The sequence below is a fragment of the Nycticebus coucang genome, chromosome 2 (genome assembly GCF_027406575.1).
Source record: "Nycticebus coucang isolate mNycCou1 chromosome 2, mNycCou1.pri, whole genome shotgun sequence".
Taxonomy (NCBI): Eukaryota; Metazoa; Chordata; class Mammalia; order Primates; family Lorisidae; genus Nycticebus; species Nycticebus coucang.
This window is the reverse complement of record NC_069781.1, coordinates 11264211-11281038: the sequence shown is the minus strand read 5'-3', so window position 1 is coordinate 11281038 and position 16828 is coordinate 11264211. Positions and strand designations below refer to the sequence as shown.

The 16828-nt window shown below is 44.7% G+C and overlaps 1 protein-coding gene across 5 annotated transcripts in view; it reads left to right on the top strand.

Moving 5' to 3' along the window:
- Positions 1–4364, top strand: part of PBX3 (PBX homeobox 3) — a 220107-nt gene extending 215743 nt beyond the window's left edge. For 2 of the 5 annotated variants that reach the window (XM_053567131.1, XM_053567161.1), the window contains exons 9-10: positions 60–171; positions 2835–2973. In XM_053567131.1, the coding sequence (XP_053423106.1) occupies positions 60–171; positions 2835–2839 (117 nt within the window). In that variant the 3' untranslated portion in view covers positions 2840–2973. Of the gene's footprint in view, positions 1–59; positions 172–2834 lie in introns of those variants that run through there. The other 3 variants (XM_053567139.1, XM_053567152.1, XM_053567145.1) reach the window with 3 other exon arrangements.
- Positions 4365–16828: the final 12464 nt, after the last annotated feature.

Sequence of the window (16828 nt, the reverse complement as noted above, 5' to 3'; positions counted from 1 at the left end):
GAAGTCAGTGTCTTTGCTGCACTTTTGTTTTATGAACCTAAACATTTGATGTTACCTAGATGCTCTTAGAAGTCCTCTCAGATGCCCTGAAGTGGCTGGCATCCTGTCACCAGAAGCATCAGCCCATTAAGATGCCATTTTCTACCATCCATGCTGTGTTCCAAGGAGATGGTAAAGTGAAAACCAGGTCATTTATTTTAGAATCAAGCTGCAAGAAATATTCCCAAACATAGCCCAGGTTAAGGTGGTGACTTTGGAGGACCCAGAAAGATAGACAAACCAAGCTAAACAAAGAATTCTATTCTTAAAAGTGTCTTGCTATACTGTCAATGCAGGATCTAAAACATGTTCTGCAAGTTCTAATTATGGAGGAAACAAAACCTTTGCAACCACTTCACTACAGCCTTACTCCCCTCTCACCACCCATGAGATGGATGGAAAATGGCAAAACACGTGGCTCCAGAGAGGGGGGCTGGGGACGGGTCACCCTGGTGGAGCTGGGGTGGACTCGTGGGCAGAGTCTGGAATGCCAGGCCCTGGGAGGAAATGAACTGTAGAGTCAGGAAGAAAATGAACAAAATTCTCCCTTTTTAGGGCCTGGGCTTGCTTGCCATGAGAGTAAATATTAATGATTTAAAAAGTGATTGAGGATGTTCAATTGTAAAGGGAAAAAAGGACCATTAAATACTCAAATCTTTTACATTTGAAATGTCAAATCTTTCTTTTTGGGTTTATAAATAACTCATAATAACCCACAACAAACCATATAAAAAGCCTTTTAGTTGCATTTCTCCTTTTTCATTTAAGTGTTTTGAAATGCTTCAGAGAATGTGCGATATCCTTATCAACATGATAAAATATGAAACTGTGATTGCCTGCAGCATTTTACAGACATGAATTCCATCTTCACTGATGAGGCTTGATAAGGCGCTGTTGTATAATACAGTGCATAATCTCAAACCACCAGAGTAAGGATTAATTTATTTTGAAAAAAAGAATACTTGCTGACAACCTCTCTTCCAGCTGCCACGCTGGGTAAAAATATTGTACATTTGTTGTTTATAAATTTGGATAAAAGAGGAATGATGTTTACTTCAGATGGAATATCTTTAGACTTGTATCTGTGTAAGAGTTTTTCTTTTCCTAAGTAGATTTTCATACCTGGCGGGGAAACAGCTTACCTTTTAGACAGAGAAGAGGATTTCTTAGAGTCAGCTGAACACACACAGGCACATTGCCATCTTACCTGGCAGAACCATAGCTTTAAAAAGACACCACCATAGCTTTTTTTTTTTTTTTTGAGACAGTCTCAAGCTGTCGCTCTGGGTAGAGTGCCATGGCGTCACAGGTCACAGCAACCTCAAACTGTTGGGCTTAAGCAATTCTCTTGCCTCAGCCTCCCACGTAGCTGGGACTACAGGTGCCTGCCACAATGCCCAGCTATATTTTTGTTGCAGTTGTCGTTGTTTTAGCTGCCCTGGGTCAGGTTTGAACCTACCAGCCTCAGTGTAGGCCAGTGCCCTGCCAAAAATCTATTTTTCCTTTTCTATCCTGAATTTGATATGCCGCAAGCTTGGAAAATAATTTTCCCTTTGGCTGAGGTCATCTCTGTGGAGTTGTTTGGTGTTTTCCTTCCTTTCCGTTGGTCCTACAGGATAGGTCCTTTATATGCAGAATTGTGCAGTGACTGGGAAGACAGGGAGTGCTCCAAAAACAGGAGTCTTAGGAGAGGAAACAATGGCCAGTGCAGGGCTCATCCAAGCGCTGTGTCCAGTCTGGGTGAGGAATCTAGACAGATTTCCTGGCAGCCTCGCAAAACAGGCCAGAAAGAAAATGTTTTACATTCACTTGGAGAAGTTGCAGTTAGATGTGAGGGAGGTAGAGGGCACCTTGTGACTCACTCTGACTCTGGTGCGAGTGGTCCAGGTCTGGGTGCAGCATGGAGGCAAAGGTGCTGCCGGCACTGGGTGTCAGCTGGCTCCCCATCACCAGGGCCTCTCCGGGAAGGCCCACCCCGTCACTTCTGCTCAGTGTGGCCCAACTCACAAGCCCAGTACCTCCCTCTTCTTGACTGACACAAAAATATGTAGCGACAAGCTGTCTGCCACAGCAGAAATCTGATCAGACATTGATTTCAGCGATTGCCACTATAGGCCAAGACATAAGGCAAATTTGTTTCTGAGCGCGGTTGCTGCTGCTGCTGCGCGTCTGAGGCAGGAAGGGCCGGCAGCATGTGAAGAGCGGTAGCAACAGCCCAAATAGGAGCTCCAGCCCCAGAGATTGGAATACAGATTCGAATAGTGTGTGCGCCTTCACAGTTCATGCATTTTCATTCTGGAAGATCCTATTTGGAAGGAAATTCTGGCCTTCATTTTCCCAGGGTTATAGTAGCTGGCTGTCAAGCATGTATGGAAAGAGTGGGCAACTTCTTCTCTGTGGAGACAATGATTAAACCAGGCTGAAGTTTATACTTTGCAGAGCTAGAGGTTTTGCTGAGAAATCGCATTGAGCTTCCCCACTGCTCCCTTCTTGAAAGATTCCTTTTGGAGTCACTTTATCAGCAGATCAAAGGCCAGATTTGTGCCAACTTGGGGCTAGCTGAAACCCTTCGTTAGCAAACTGATTTATTGCCAAGCCTTTACTTGATGGGATGGATTTGTTTTACATGCATTTAATCCTACTTTAACACATGCTTCCAACTCCTGCCAAAGTAGGTTTAGAAAATACATTTTGCTAATGCATCTCTGCTCTCATGTTGTCATCTGGGTGTTTTAAATTGGGGAGTAGAATTAATATGTAGACATGCACCCATTGAACTGTGTTTCTCCTTTCAGGCTAATGGAGGCTGGCAGGACGCAACAACTCCATCTTCTGTGACTTCTCCTACAGAAGGCCCAGGAAGTGTGCACTCAGATACCTCTAACTAATCTCTGGCCACACTTTCCCCTGAGCTGACATGCCTTGATAAGTGCATTCAGAGCAATAGGAGGAAAAGGAAAGCGTGTTTGTAGCCCACCATCTACAGCTTTACTATAAAACCTTGTCTTATTAGAGAACTTGGTAAATCTGTTTTTTAAAGAATCATAATCATTTGTATTTATACTTAAAAACACACAATGTTAAAAAAAAAGCACTTTATCCAATTAGGCCAAGATTTAACATTGTTGACAGTCCTGTAGCTATTTTATCATAATTTATTATCAATATTTTACATTAATGGTTTCACAGTTGCCAATTACTTGGCCTTAAGGGTAAAAAGTACAATGTACGCTAAACCTCAATCGTTAATGCAGATGCAAAAATTCACCTCACCTAAATTGAACTTTGCGTATTTCCATCACTGACTTTGATTGTTTTGCTTTTGTGTCACCAGTGGAGTTGGAATGAAAGAGCTGTTTGGTATCTCTGTTAACGATGCTTGTGTTTAAGAATCTTCGTCACATTCGTGTCGCGCTCTCTTATGTTCTAATTATATCAGAGACTGGTAGCATCTTTTCTCTCTCTGAAAGCGCCAGTGCCCAGAGTCTGCTCAGTAATAAAATGATGGATCCAGATTGTTCTGAGAGATGAAGATACTTGCTGCTGATAGAGGTGAAAACAAGATCCGTCTGGGGGTTTAAGGTGTGCACTGGGTGCGGCACAGACTTGTCAAGGTTTGCTACGTCCTCTGGGCATCCACAGAGGCCATGCTCTCTGGAGTGTTGTATATAGTGTAGCAAAAGAGTATTTATACATCTCACCAATCAAAACACAGCTTTATTACCTCATGCGAACTCATACAAACCAATAGAATTTCAACATGTTCTGTAGCTTAGAGTGCTCACTTACTACCTCTGAACAATACTCACGGCTGTAGTTTGTCTCTTTCTTATCTTTTTGCATCTTGTAATTAACTCTTTGTTTCCTTCATAAAATGTAATGTACATTGTAATCTTTTAAAAGAAAAATCAGGGTTGCATTCGCAACTTTTAAAAAACTGAAAGTGGAAACATTGGGTCTTAATTTAACACAGGAATCAGTAAAACTATTGTAAATACTGAGAAACATTTTGAATGTTCTTCATCTTGTTACTAATCCATGCAAAAAAAAAAAAAAGCGGCGACTAATTGTGATGCATTCAGATTTCAGTATTCGGTACTGTATATCTCACCCTGTGTAATGGGGCCCCCCTTTCTCTCTTTTTGTATTGTATGCGATTCTGAAACTGATTGAGTCATGAAAATAATTTGTGGCAGTGATTCTAATGTATTAAAAACGTTTCGTGTTCCTTTCTAACTGGATTACACCCTGGATTGAAAAAGTCTTCCTCGTGGTAGTTATATGTAGTTTCAAACATGAATAAACTTTTTGCTTTCATGATTAAATGTTGATGCAATTCCTTACTCCACTGCTTGAGCCAGTGCAGGCAAAGGAAAAAGCCCATCCAGAACCAGGCCTGGGAATGACGTTGTGTGCTGGAGGCCTCTTTGAGGTGTGGGTGAAGCTGAGCTGGGTGCCTCCCGGTGTAGGCTCTGTGATGACCGTCAGGACCAGTCCGACCTGGATCCTGACGTGCCCAGTAACACCACATGGAAAGCACCATCTCCATTTCATAGATTAAGAAATGGAAGCTCAGAAAGTTAAATCCCGCAAAGGTCACAGACTTAGGACAATAGGGGCTGGGCCTTGAACCTAGGTCTCTGCCCTTAGAGTTCACACTCTCCTCACCTGAAGATGCCTCTGGAACTTGTTAGATGGAAAGATTATTTTTTCTTCTTAAAACAGGGTGTTGCTCCCTCACCCTGGCTAGAGTGCAGGAGCATCATCATGTCTTCCTGCAGCCTCAAATTCCTGGGCTCAAGTGATCTTCTTACATCAGCCTCCACGAGTAGCTGGGTCTACAGGCACCAGCCACCACCCCCGCTAACTTGTTTTTAGTAAAGAAGGGTCTCTGTATGTTGCCTCGGCTGGTCTCGAACTCTTGACCTCAAGCTGTCTTCCAACCTCAACCTCCCTAAGTGCTAGGATTATAGGTGTGAGCTACTTCACCCACCCTAGAAAGATCTTGTTTAAAAAATAACCAGACCTCTGTCACTTTCACTTACTCACCTTCATAACTTCTTTAGCTACAGTCAAAGATGAGCAAAAGTTTGGCTTCAGATGCCATTGGAAAAAAAAAAATACCCTATGTCTTCCCTTAATACATGTGTACTTTTTAAACCCTAAATTTGTAATCTGTAAAACCAACTAAAAATACTTTAACTTGATTAAACATTGTTTTTGTTTTATTCAAATTGTTAGAAATTCCACATATTTACGTATACATCTGTCGCTAATATTTAAACCTTTATAATAAAAGAGGTCAATAGCAGGTAATTAGCCTGTTTACTGTATCTCAAGGAAATTGACTCACAGGAAATCAGATTAATGTTAATCAGTTGCAGCAAATTGTCTATGATAAATACAACTGCTTGACTATTTCACTTGGTAGAGCCAGGCAAAACAAGGTCTAGGGCCACCATTAATCTCAAGGCCGTTATACTGTGAGGGTAAGTGTTATAAAATAGATTGCCCTCCCAAGCTGTCCCCCTCACTTGGGTGCTCAGCCTGCCCATAGGAATATCTCCCATGGCTAAGTAGTTATTTGCATGATTCAATTAGCTTGTGGGTCAGCCTTTCTCATCTTTGGATATAACACAATCTCTTTGCAAAATATCCTGTGGAAACATGATACATATGCATATGCAAATTCATCTTCTCTGGTGTCCAAAAGCAGACACTTCTAAGAACCGTCTGGGGTTTTATGTTGGGCCAGTGTGGAGAGCAACTCTTTGAGTTGCTCACAGTGACTGGCAACCCATGAGGAAATTATGGCGGTCCGAGGCTTAATTCTGAGGAGGCCTCAATAAAAACAGCAGTCCCCTTCCTGTGTGCTCACTTCGGAGGCACCTGGACGATTGCCCTCTCCACTCTTCCCTGCCTCTCGGGGGGTAGAAGCTTCCTCGGCTCATAGGTGAGGAAACAGGGCACTGCCAGGTGCCCTAGCCCAGCCTCTCGGGAGGTAGAAGCTTCCTCGGCTCATAGGTGAGGAAACAGGGCACTGCCGGGTGCCCTAGCCCAGCCTCTGGGGTCCATTGGTGTTTGTAAAGCTCTCCAGGCTTGGGCCTGTCTGTCTCTCTCAAAATTAGGTGAAATCAGCCATGGATTTTTGATAGAGGCTTTTACCAGGCTCCTTTCCTGGGTCAAGCAATGGGGTTGGATGGGAGTGGAGTAAAATCAGACCCCACCCCTTGAAGGACCAATCCCTGGGCTTAGTTCTTGTTCAGGAAACCAGTGCTTAGCCAGGGTCTTGGAAGGACTGCTGGGCCTCTAACTCCAAGACAAGAAATGAGGGTCCCAATACCCACTCACAAGGTCCTAGAAAATAACAGCGGGAAACTGCCTAAAACATCCATTTGCAGGCTAAGAGGCCAGTCCACATACTGTTAGAGGCACAAGGACAAGTGTACTTGGGTATGGACAGCAGGTGTTTCCAGAGCCCGAGCACCTGAGCCCCTGAGCAGCTGCTCACGTGGCACGCAGTACCCGTCCTCCACTCGGAGCTGCGCATGCCTATGAGGACCTCTAAGTACAGGCTAGGTGGCCTTGCAAACCAGGTTGGAGCTCTGCGTCCCCAAACCAAACGATGTCCTCGTGCCATTCCCTGGTCAGAAGTGGTGGTAGGAGGGGCGGTTTTCTAGAGAAATAGAAAAAGTGATATTGAGATTAGCCTCCCCGACAGGGTGGTGGTTTCAGTAAAATGCGTGCGGGTGCTGTGAGAAAGCCACCCTCACTGGGCTGGCACCTGCGGTTGACAGAGCATCTCTTGCAGGCCAGCCTTGGCCAAGTATTTCCCATGCTCTTGTTTTATGCCCATGAAGCCCCACGGGGTGGGTGCTGTTTTCCCATTTTCTCCATGGGACACTGAGGCTTAGATCTTGCAGCCTGGGCAACCTGAGTATGGGTGTCCTGTGCTGTGTTGTAACATGCATCCCAGACTGTGTGTAGTGTTGTCTGTGTCTGTAGATCACACAGGTGGGGAGGAAGGTCAGGAAGACCCCATGTCCTTGGCCTGTGCTGGGCCTGTCACTAATGGAGACGGAGTACCCCCCAGGCAGGTAGCTGTCCTAATGACAGGAAATGCTGAGCACAGGGTCTGGCATGTGTGTGGACTTGACTGTGGGCAGAGTTCTACACCTGGGCCCAAGGTTCTGCCCAATGTAGCTGTGGCTCCTATACCCTCAGCCCTGCTACCCACACAACCCACGCCAACTTTGAACACGTCCCACCCCAGGCTCTGGAGCCCCGCAGGCGTGGATTTGAATCCTGCCTGTGCCTCCTACCAGCTGTGGGCAATTTTGAGCAGGACGCTTAACCTGCCCAGCCTGTTCTCTCATTCCCTCTTCCTGGGGCAGCTTCTTGCATCCTCTCTCTGGTGACACCTGTCCTTCAAGGCTGAGCCCAGACCTTGCCCTCCAGCACAGTGGGCTCTGCCACTTCCCTCATGCAGTACTTTACATGCCCTGCAGGACACCCAAGCACAGACCTGCAGGAGGTGGAGAGTTTAGGAAAGGGAGTAGTTAGCTGGGGGCGAGGGTGGCGGACAGGGAAGGGTGCACCAGGCAAGGTACAAAGACCAGGAGGCAGGTGCAAGCAGAAATGCTGGCCGTCTGTGGGCACCATGCTCTAACTAGCCCCAGATCTCTCGGGATCCTCACAGCAGCTCTCGAGGAGGAAAGTTCTATCATCTCCGTTTTGCATATGAGATAACAGAAGCCACTTGGCCAAATAGACACAAAGCTAAAACATAAGTGTGGGTGCCTCACTGCCTTGTCAAAGCATCCCTTTCTTGTCATCTGGGGCCAGCATGTTCATTGTGTACCTGCCCAGAGCTGGAGAGCCCAAAGTGGGGACAGAGCAGAGACAGGGACAAATGCCATCCTATGCCCCCTCAGGACTGTTGGCTCCTCTCCCCAGCAGCCCAGGACCCGAGGGATACCCTTAGGTAGACTGCAGTATCCTTGAGCACTCTAGGTGAATAAAAGGCTTGCAACGGGTCCCTCCTGAGCCCAAGGACCCAGCCCCATGAGCAGCAAGACCAGCCCCTCCCAGCCTGGTGAGGGGGCTGTGGCAGACCCAGCCAATGTGTAGACAGCCTGCTTCCAGCTGTGCCCCACCAAGGGCACTGCTCACAAGCCCCATCACAGAGGCGCAGGAACAGATAGCCAGGGGCTCAGAGTGGCCCCATAGCTAGGAAGCACCGTGAGTCGGTGGGCTCCCGAGTGGCACCCATTCATACCAGCTGTGGAGCCTCCCTGTGCCTCAGTCTCCTTAGCTGTCTGTCTGGCACCTGCCTTCTAGTGCCACAGCAAAGTAGAGCTTTGGAAATAGTTCCCTGCATATCGTAGGGCAGAGGCTGGCTGCACTTATCATCCCTTATTACCTACCCACAACTTGCCCTGCGAGGGTGATTTATACTTGGATCCCAGCTTGTATTAGTGCCACATCCCCAGTGCAAGTCCCAAGACATCCACTGTTGATAAAGTGAGGCCACTGACACCCTGGTTGATGTATCTCCCTCCAAAGCAGCATGACGTGGTATGAAGAGCCAGGGCACTGGAGTTAGGTCAAGTTCTGTCACATTCCAGCTGTGTGTGACCTTGGACCTGGCACCTCCTCTCTCTGAAGCCTCCATTTCTTCGTCTTAAAAATGGGGACTTGGTTTCTACCTACCTCTTAGGGCTGCTGTAAAGACTCAGCGGTCTCACGCATGCCTGGTGGCTGGCCTGTAGGCTGCGGTGGGTTCTCTTCTCATTGTCGTGTTAAACCTGATCTCCCAGGTCAGAAGGGTATGCCCAGTCTCTGGCCCCTCTGGTTGGAATGTTTACTTTTGGTCAGCAGCAGGGCTGCTGGGCTGTGTCAGCTGCTGGGTGAGGGTCCTGGGTGACCCGGCCTCTTCCGCCTGTGTACTCTGGCCTGCACCTCCAGCCCTCAAGTCTGGATTGCGGCCAAGACCTCACCTCTCACCACCATCTCAGGAGATAATAAAAGCCTGATTCTTTTTTCCTGGTAAAATTTCAGCAGAAAGTATACGCATCATTAAATATGGAAATCCAGAATTTTATTAGCAATCTGCTAGATCTGAACTGACGCCAATTAAACAAAAAAGATATCATTTATAAAAAGGCAGAGTTCAACTTGTATTAAATATGAAATGCAATTTTCTCCTGGTTTTGATTTATTACTGGTGGTCCATTGTTCAAAGAAGCATGTTATATTTCAATAGAGAAATATTGTTTATTCATTAATATTTTAAAACGGGCTTATTGCTGCGCGTGGCTCTCACCGAATGAAACTTATGATTTAAAACATGAATTAATAAACACATTTGAAAGTGTTAGACGAGATCACAACCTCTCATTTTTCATTTTCCTGGGAGCATATTAAATTTTTATAATTCTGCATCTACAGTTTTTTCTTTTAAATAAAGATGCAGATTCCGAATTACTCTGCTAATTTCAGGTAACCAGGAGCGAAAAGCAATATCGTGGGGACCAGTGTCAGAATCGCAGAATCCCCAAGAAGATGCTCAGGTTTATTTTTGTAATATTCATAAATCAAAATAAATGAGCTTTGTGCGGGAGGCAGCGTTCATGCAAATGAGATGCCGACTGGAGCAGGGCCTGCATTGGGGCTGTGTGTGTGAGAGCAGGTGGGGTGAGTGTGTCAGTGTTCATATGTACACACGCATGCACTCCTGAGTGTGTGTCCATAGAAACACATGTCCAACACATGCACAACACTAGCTGCTCAAGTGTGTGCAATCTGAACACCAAGTTTAACATTCAAGCATTGCTTATTGAGCACCTACTATGTACCAGACACTATGCGTGGTTAGGCCAATCTCCTTGCACTTCTCCTCCCATACAGCTGCTTGAGTGATCTCTCCAACAGGACCTAGGGCTCTTGAGTTCCCCAGACTCCCATCCAACACCAACAGTGATGCTTTCTATGTGGTGAGCTCTTGGGAAATACAGTATTTGTTGATGAGCCAAGGGACTAGAAGCTTAGGAGAGAGAAAGAGCTTTGTGGGCTGGTGGTAGAAAAGAACTTCTTCAAAGACAGGTTGAAGAAGGAAGGAAGGCACAGCCTGGCTGGGGGACGCTGGAGGTCCCAATAAGGCAGTGGGAGGACAGCTCACTCCCTGCCCCACCCCTGCTGAGCTCAGCTCCCTGCAGGCTCCCAAACCTCCCCCCACTGTGAGACGCATGCCCACAGGAGCCCATTTAACAGAGGAGGAAACAGAGGTCTGGCAGTCAGGAAGAAGCTTAGCTTTCGGGTGTAGGTCCAAGGTCCACTCTTTGTCTAAAGAGGCTGGGGAGAGGAAGGCAGTTTGCAAAACAGACCAGCAGAGTTGTGTTGTCTGAGGTATGTGAGGGGTGGAGGTTCAGGGGAGACTCAGGGAAGCCTCCTGTGGAAAGGAAGACCCTACCCCTGACCCCAGAGGGCTGGCTTAGGGTAGGAACTTGGAGAAAAACTCACCTAGACTGGACTGAGGGTGGTGGCAAAGGAAGATCACCAGACCCCTAGGAATAGCTGTTCCGCTCATTGGTGTAACACAGGTGGGAGTTTCTCCAAGGGGAATTGTCGGCATTGTGTATAAGCTGCTCTGAAACTTTCCCAAGGAATGTTTTCCAAAGTGGTTGTACCAAATTACACTTCTTCATATACTTGCCACCATTTGGCGTTTTCAATATTTTCCACCATGGTGGTTAAGTAATGATATATCAGTGCAATTTTAATTTTAATTTCCATGATTACTCATGAGATTGAGCATCTTTTCACCTTGTGAAAATTTTATAATTAATGTATATTAATTATTTTCATTTTCTATGAAGTGTCTGTTGGAACCATTGCCTATTTTCTCTTTTTTTTGGGGGGGGGTCAATTAAATTGTTTGATGTTTAACGAACAGAAGTATAGTACTTAAAGCAAGCAGTTTTCATCCCTTTTTTGTTACTGCTTTTTGTGTGTGGTGTGAGGTAGGGGTCTGATTGTGCCACATTGTTTATTGAAAAGTTCAACTCTCCCCCACGGAGCTACAATATCATCTGTCATATGTGCTGATCCGGGTTCTGTTGGCTGTTGGCTCTGTGCCAATACCTACCACCCTGGCTTAACTATCAGAACTTTATGATTAGTCAAGCTCTCTCACCTTGTTCTTCTTCAGAAGTATATTGGCCATTCTTAGCCCCTTGCATTTCTCTATATATTTTAGAATTAGTTTGCCAAGTTTCATTATTATTTTTTTATTTTTATTGAGACAGAGTCTCACTATGTCACCTTCGGTAGAGTGCTGTGGTGTCACAGCTCACAGCAACCTCAAACTCTTAGGCTTAAGTGATTCTCTTGCCTCAGCCTCCCAAGTAGCTGGAACTACAGGCACCTACCACAACGCCCAGTTATTTTTTTGTTGTTGTTGCATTGTTGTTTAGCTGGCCCGGGCTGGGCTCAAACCTGCCAACCTCCATGTATGTGGCTGATGCCGTAACCACTGTACTACAGGTGCTGAGCCACAAGTTTCATTTTTTACAAATCTATTGGGATTTAAACTGAGATCACATTGAATAAATAGATAAAGTTAGAATTGACATCTTTACAATATTGAGTATTTGAGTGCATGAGCAAGATATGATTTTCATTTACTAGATCTTTTAACAATGTTTCTCAATAGCCCCATAATCATATCATTGTATACAGTTATGATTTAATAAAAAAAAAAAAAAAACAATGTTTCTCAATAAAGTTTTATACTTTTCTCCATCAAAATCCTTCGGCTTCTTACTCTCTCATACCGAGTCTCTCCATATTAAAACTCCTTACCTCTCTTACTAAACTTTCTCCATCTGGGCCATGCCCAGAGGTCTGGTCCTTTCCAACATAGAGTTTCATCTAAGTGAAATGCCATCTTCTGAGAAGCAGGCTTCCCTGTCCTGGACTGTGAGGGATTATGGTAATGCGTTCATCTATTTTTCCTTACAGTTCAATCAGTTTTGGCCACACAGATTTTGATGCTTTGTTGTTAAGTGCAGACATGTTAAAGACCGTTGTGCCTCCTTGGAGAATTGATTCCTTTGTCATTATGCAATGCACCTCTTTATCACCAATAATTTTGTTTGCTCTGAAGTCTTGTCTGTCTGAAATTAATATAGCTACTCCTGCTTTTTTGATTAGTGTTTGCATAATATATCTTTTTCTATCCATTTACTTTTTTTGTTTGTTTAGTTTGGCAGGGCAGGTTCGAACCCATCAGCCCCAGTGCATGGGACCAGCACTCTAACCATTGAGCTACGGGTGCTCAGCCCATCCCTTTACTTTTAATATCTCTACTTTTATACTTAAAGTAGGTTTCTTGCAGACAGCATATATTTGGTCTTGTTTTTTGACCTCCTTTGACAATCTCTGTCTTTAAATTGGTATGTGTAGTATATTTAGACCATTGACATTTCAAGCGCTTATTGATAGAATTGGATTAATATCTATCATATCTGATACTGTTTTTTACTCTTTGCACTTGTTCTTTGTTCCTATTTTTGCCTTCTATATTTTTATATCCTTTATAGTTGTAATTGAGCATTTTATGATTCCATTCCATTTTATCTCCTTTCTTAAAATATCAATTATACCTTTTTTAGTGGTCACCCTGGAGTTTGCAATATACATTTATAACTACCCTAAATCCACTTTCAAATAACATTATATTTCATGGCTAGTGCAAGTACTTTTATTTTTTTATTTTTTTTTTTGGCTTTTTTATTTTGTTGCTTATTTTTTATTTCTTTACTTCTTTTTTTTTCTTTTTTTTTTTTTTGTTGAGACAGGGTCCCACCCTATGCCCCTGAGCAGAGTGCAGTGGGCGTGGTAGCTCACCGCAATCTCAGACTCGGGCTGCGGGCACCCCGCTGCCTCAGCCTCCGGAAGCCGCTGGGATTACAGGCGCTCGCCGAGGTGCCGGCTGGGTTTTTCCATTTTTTTCATGAGTCGGGGTCTCACTGTCGCTCAGGCGAGTCTTGAACTCCTGAGCTCAAGCGATTCTCCCTCCTCAGCCTCCCACAGTGCTGGGATTACAGGCGTGAGCCATCACAAAATATTTTAATTCCTCCATTCTGTCCTGTGATTGTTGCTGTTATTCATTTCACGTGTAGGGATCGCGCACACAAGAATACATTGTTGCATTATCATTTTAAACAAATAAAATTATTTTAACTATTTTCTGTGTCAATTAAGAATAAGAAAAATAAACAATTTTTATTTTACCTTCACTTATGCCTTCTGACCGGGTTTCTTGCCGAGGTCTGAGTTCCTGACATATTATTTTCCTTCTTGCTGTAGACTTCTTTGAATATTTCTTGCAAAGAAGATGCACTTGAAAAAAAATGTCCCTCAATTTTTTTTTTTTTTTTTTGCCTGGGAAAGTCTTTATTTCTTCTTCACCTTGGAAGGATAATTTGGCAGAGTATAGAATTCAAGGTTGATGGATTTTCCTCTCTCAACACTTTAAATATTTCACTCCTTTTGCTGCTTGCTTGCATGGTTTCTGAGAAGTCAGATGTAATTCTTATCTTTGCTTCTCTATAGAGAAGGTGATTTTTTCCTATGACTTCTTTGAAGATTTTTTCCTTTTCTTTGATTTTCTGAAGTTTGAATATGGTATCTCTTGCTGTAAGTTTTGGTGGGATTTTTTGCATTCATTCTGCTCCATGTTCTTTGAACTTCTTGGATCGGGGGTTTGATGTCCGACATAATTTAGGGAAATCTTTAGTCATTATTGCTTCAAGTATTTCTTCTTTCTTTCTTCTCCTTCTAGTATTTCCATTACACACATGAATACCTTTTTTAGTTGTCCACAGTTTTTGGAAGTTCTGTTCTGGTTTGTTAGTTTTTGCCATTGTTTTCTTTGCTTTTTAAGTTTAGTAGGTTTCTATTGTCACATCCTCAAGTTCAGCGATTCTTTCGTCAGCATATAAAGCCCACCAAAGGCAATCCCGTTGACGGCTTTGATCTCTAGCATTTCTTTTTGATTCTTTCTTGGGATTCCTTTCTCCTTGATTCTGTGGTTCATCTGCTCCTGCATGTTGTCCAGTTTCTACATTATCATCCCCAATTGATAATTCCATCATTCCTGCCATATCTGTCTCTTACCATGATGATTTTATTATCTCTTGAAACTGTTTTTGCTTTTTGGGATGACTTGTAATTTTTTATTAAGAGGTGTACTGGCTAAAAGGAATTTGTAAGTAGGCCTTTACCTATGTGTGGTAATGTGCTGGGGAGGGGAAGCATTCTCTAATCCTGTAATTAGGTCTCAGTCTTTTGGTGAGCCTGAGTCCCTGACCTTGAACTTTACCAGTGCTTCTTAGTGTTTTGTTTTGTTTTTTTTCCTTCCCCTTTGGTGGGACAGAATGGCTAATGGAGGCTGGAGTTGGGAATTTCCCTTCCCTGAGCGGGGTTATGCTCTGATAAAAACCCCCAGCATGTTAGAGTCTGGTAAAAGGATTTCTGAGGGCAGTCCTTGTTAAGAAGAAAAGAATGCTCTGGCACTTTAAAAATAGTTTCTTTCCCCCTCTCTCCCTGGAAGCATGAGGGGATTTTTACACTGTGAGGATCTTGTAGGACTCCCAGACAGAAAACCCATAAAAGCATGCGGGGCCCTGTGACTGTGTCTCCCTGAAGCTTTTAGCTCTCAGACGTGCGCACACGGAGCCTCCGTGAGTTGTTACTCAGTGAAGATTTTCCTGTGCTGTTCCTGGTCCCTGCAGAGGTTTGTGTTTATGGGTTTCTGGTCCAGTAAGTTGTGATTCTCTATATCTGCCTGTCTGTCCCTCCCATTCTGGGAGCAGTCGTTTGCCCCGGGACCCTACTTCTCTGACTAATCTTACAGTTGTTAGATTTTCAGTTTGGCATTTTACTAGCAAGCGCTGAGCTCCTTACATGCTGGACCAGAGGCCAGAGGGCCCTGCTGGCTTTCTCGCTTTCCATCACACACACACACACACACACACACACACAGTGTTGTCACCCCGCCCCCTTCTGTGTTTTGACCCAGACACTCACTGCAATCTTTGATACTGGCTTTGTGGCACTCCATGGCAGAGATGTGTCTTCAATCCCCTACTGGTGGACGTTTAAGTTGACAGTTGATTGCTCTGACCTACAGCGCTCCAGAAACATCTTTGAACATTAGTCAGTAAGGAGACATCTGATCATTTCTATAGGACAAATTTGTAAAAGTGGAGTTGCTCCAAGGATATATGTGATAAAAATTTGAAGAAACACCCGAATCTCCCCTAAAAGGCTGTCACTATGTCCTGGCTTTTCAGCACACAGAGTTGGGGTGGAAGGTGACCTGCCAGAGCTGCAAGCCCCCCAACAGCCATCCGCAGAGTACTTCCTCACTGCTACAGCACATTTTGCTCTATTTATCAGACCTCTTCTGCTGGGCCTTCTTGGCTGATCAGGATGAGAACAGCTTGGCATTGATTGGTTAGAAAACTCTGAGAAATAATAGCCACTCGTGACCCAGTGATGATTTCTCAGGACCAGGTCCTGGGCTGGGCCCTTGGTGAGTATCATCTCCTTTGGACTGACTAGTTCTAATTTACAGATGAGAAGACCATGCTTAAAGAAGGGGAGCTTCTTGCCTCAGAGCCCATAGGAGGGATCAGTCCTGGTGTACCCAGCTCCAAGTAGGTGCACTAATTATTACACCATCAGACCTTCTCTGTGTCTCAGCTGTGGTGGAGGATCAAGTGTGCTTACCTCCTCATGGAGTGGTGAGGACCGACGGAGTAAGTCTTCTGAACTCTAAGATGCATGTAAATGTATTTAGGTCAATGTCATGGGCTGGTCTGAGACCAGAGTTCAAGCTCAGCTTGGGACTTCCCGGCTTTGCCTACAAGATTCCCAGAGTGGGTGATTCAGGGATAGAAGATGGCTTAGTGGGTGTTGGCTGTGTACAGGGTGATCCCACATGCATATCCTGGGCTTGTGGAGCCCAACCCATGCTGGGTTACCCCACTGCATCCTGAGATGGATGTTCCAAGCCAGGGACAATGGTAGAATAAATGGGAGGAGCTTGGCTTCCCACCCACCACAGTAATCTGCACAATCTTCCCCTCTTTGGGCTTCAGCTTCCTCATCTGCAAAATGGGTTGATCCATCTTAGGGCTGCATGGATTTCATAAGGCATTGCTGAACCCAGGGTCTTGCATACTGTAGGTGCTCACTAATGAGCACTACAGATTTAGAGGGGTTGGGGCACCCAAGCCAGGCACCTCTTATAATCAGCCTTGCAAAATGAACCCCCACTTTTTTTGAGATAGAGTCTCACTTTGTCACCCTTGGTAGAGTGCTGTCGTGTCACAGCTCACAGCAACCTCAAACTCATGGGCTCAAGTGATCCTCTTGCTTCTGCCTCCCGAGTAGCTGGGACTGTAGGTGCCCGCCACAATGCCTGGCTATTTTTAGAGACAGGCACCTTACTCTTGTTGAGGCTGATCTTGAACTTGTAAGCTCAGGCAATCCACCTGCTGCGGCATCCCGGAGTGCTAGGATACAGACATTAGCTAAAAATGACCCCCTTTTTAAGTTACTTTTTGTTCCACTGGACTCGCCATCCATCACTACCACTGAAACCCTCTGACTTCAACCCCACCCAACCTGTCCCGTACTCTGCTGCCCAATGTAAAAGCCCTTGCCCTTAGTGGGTCAGAGAGACAGATTTGAGACTATTTCTCCCATTATCCCAAGG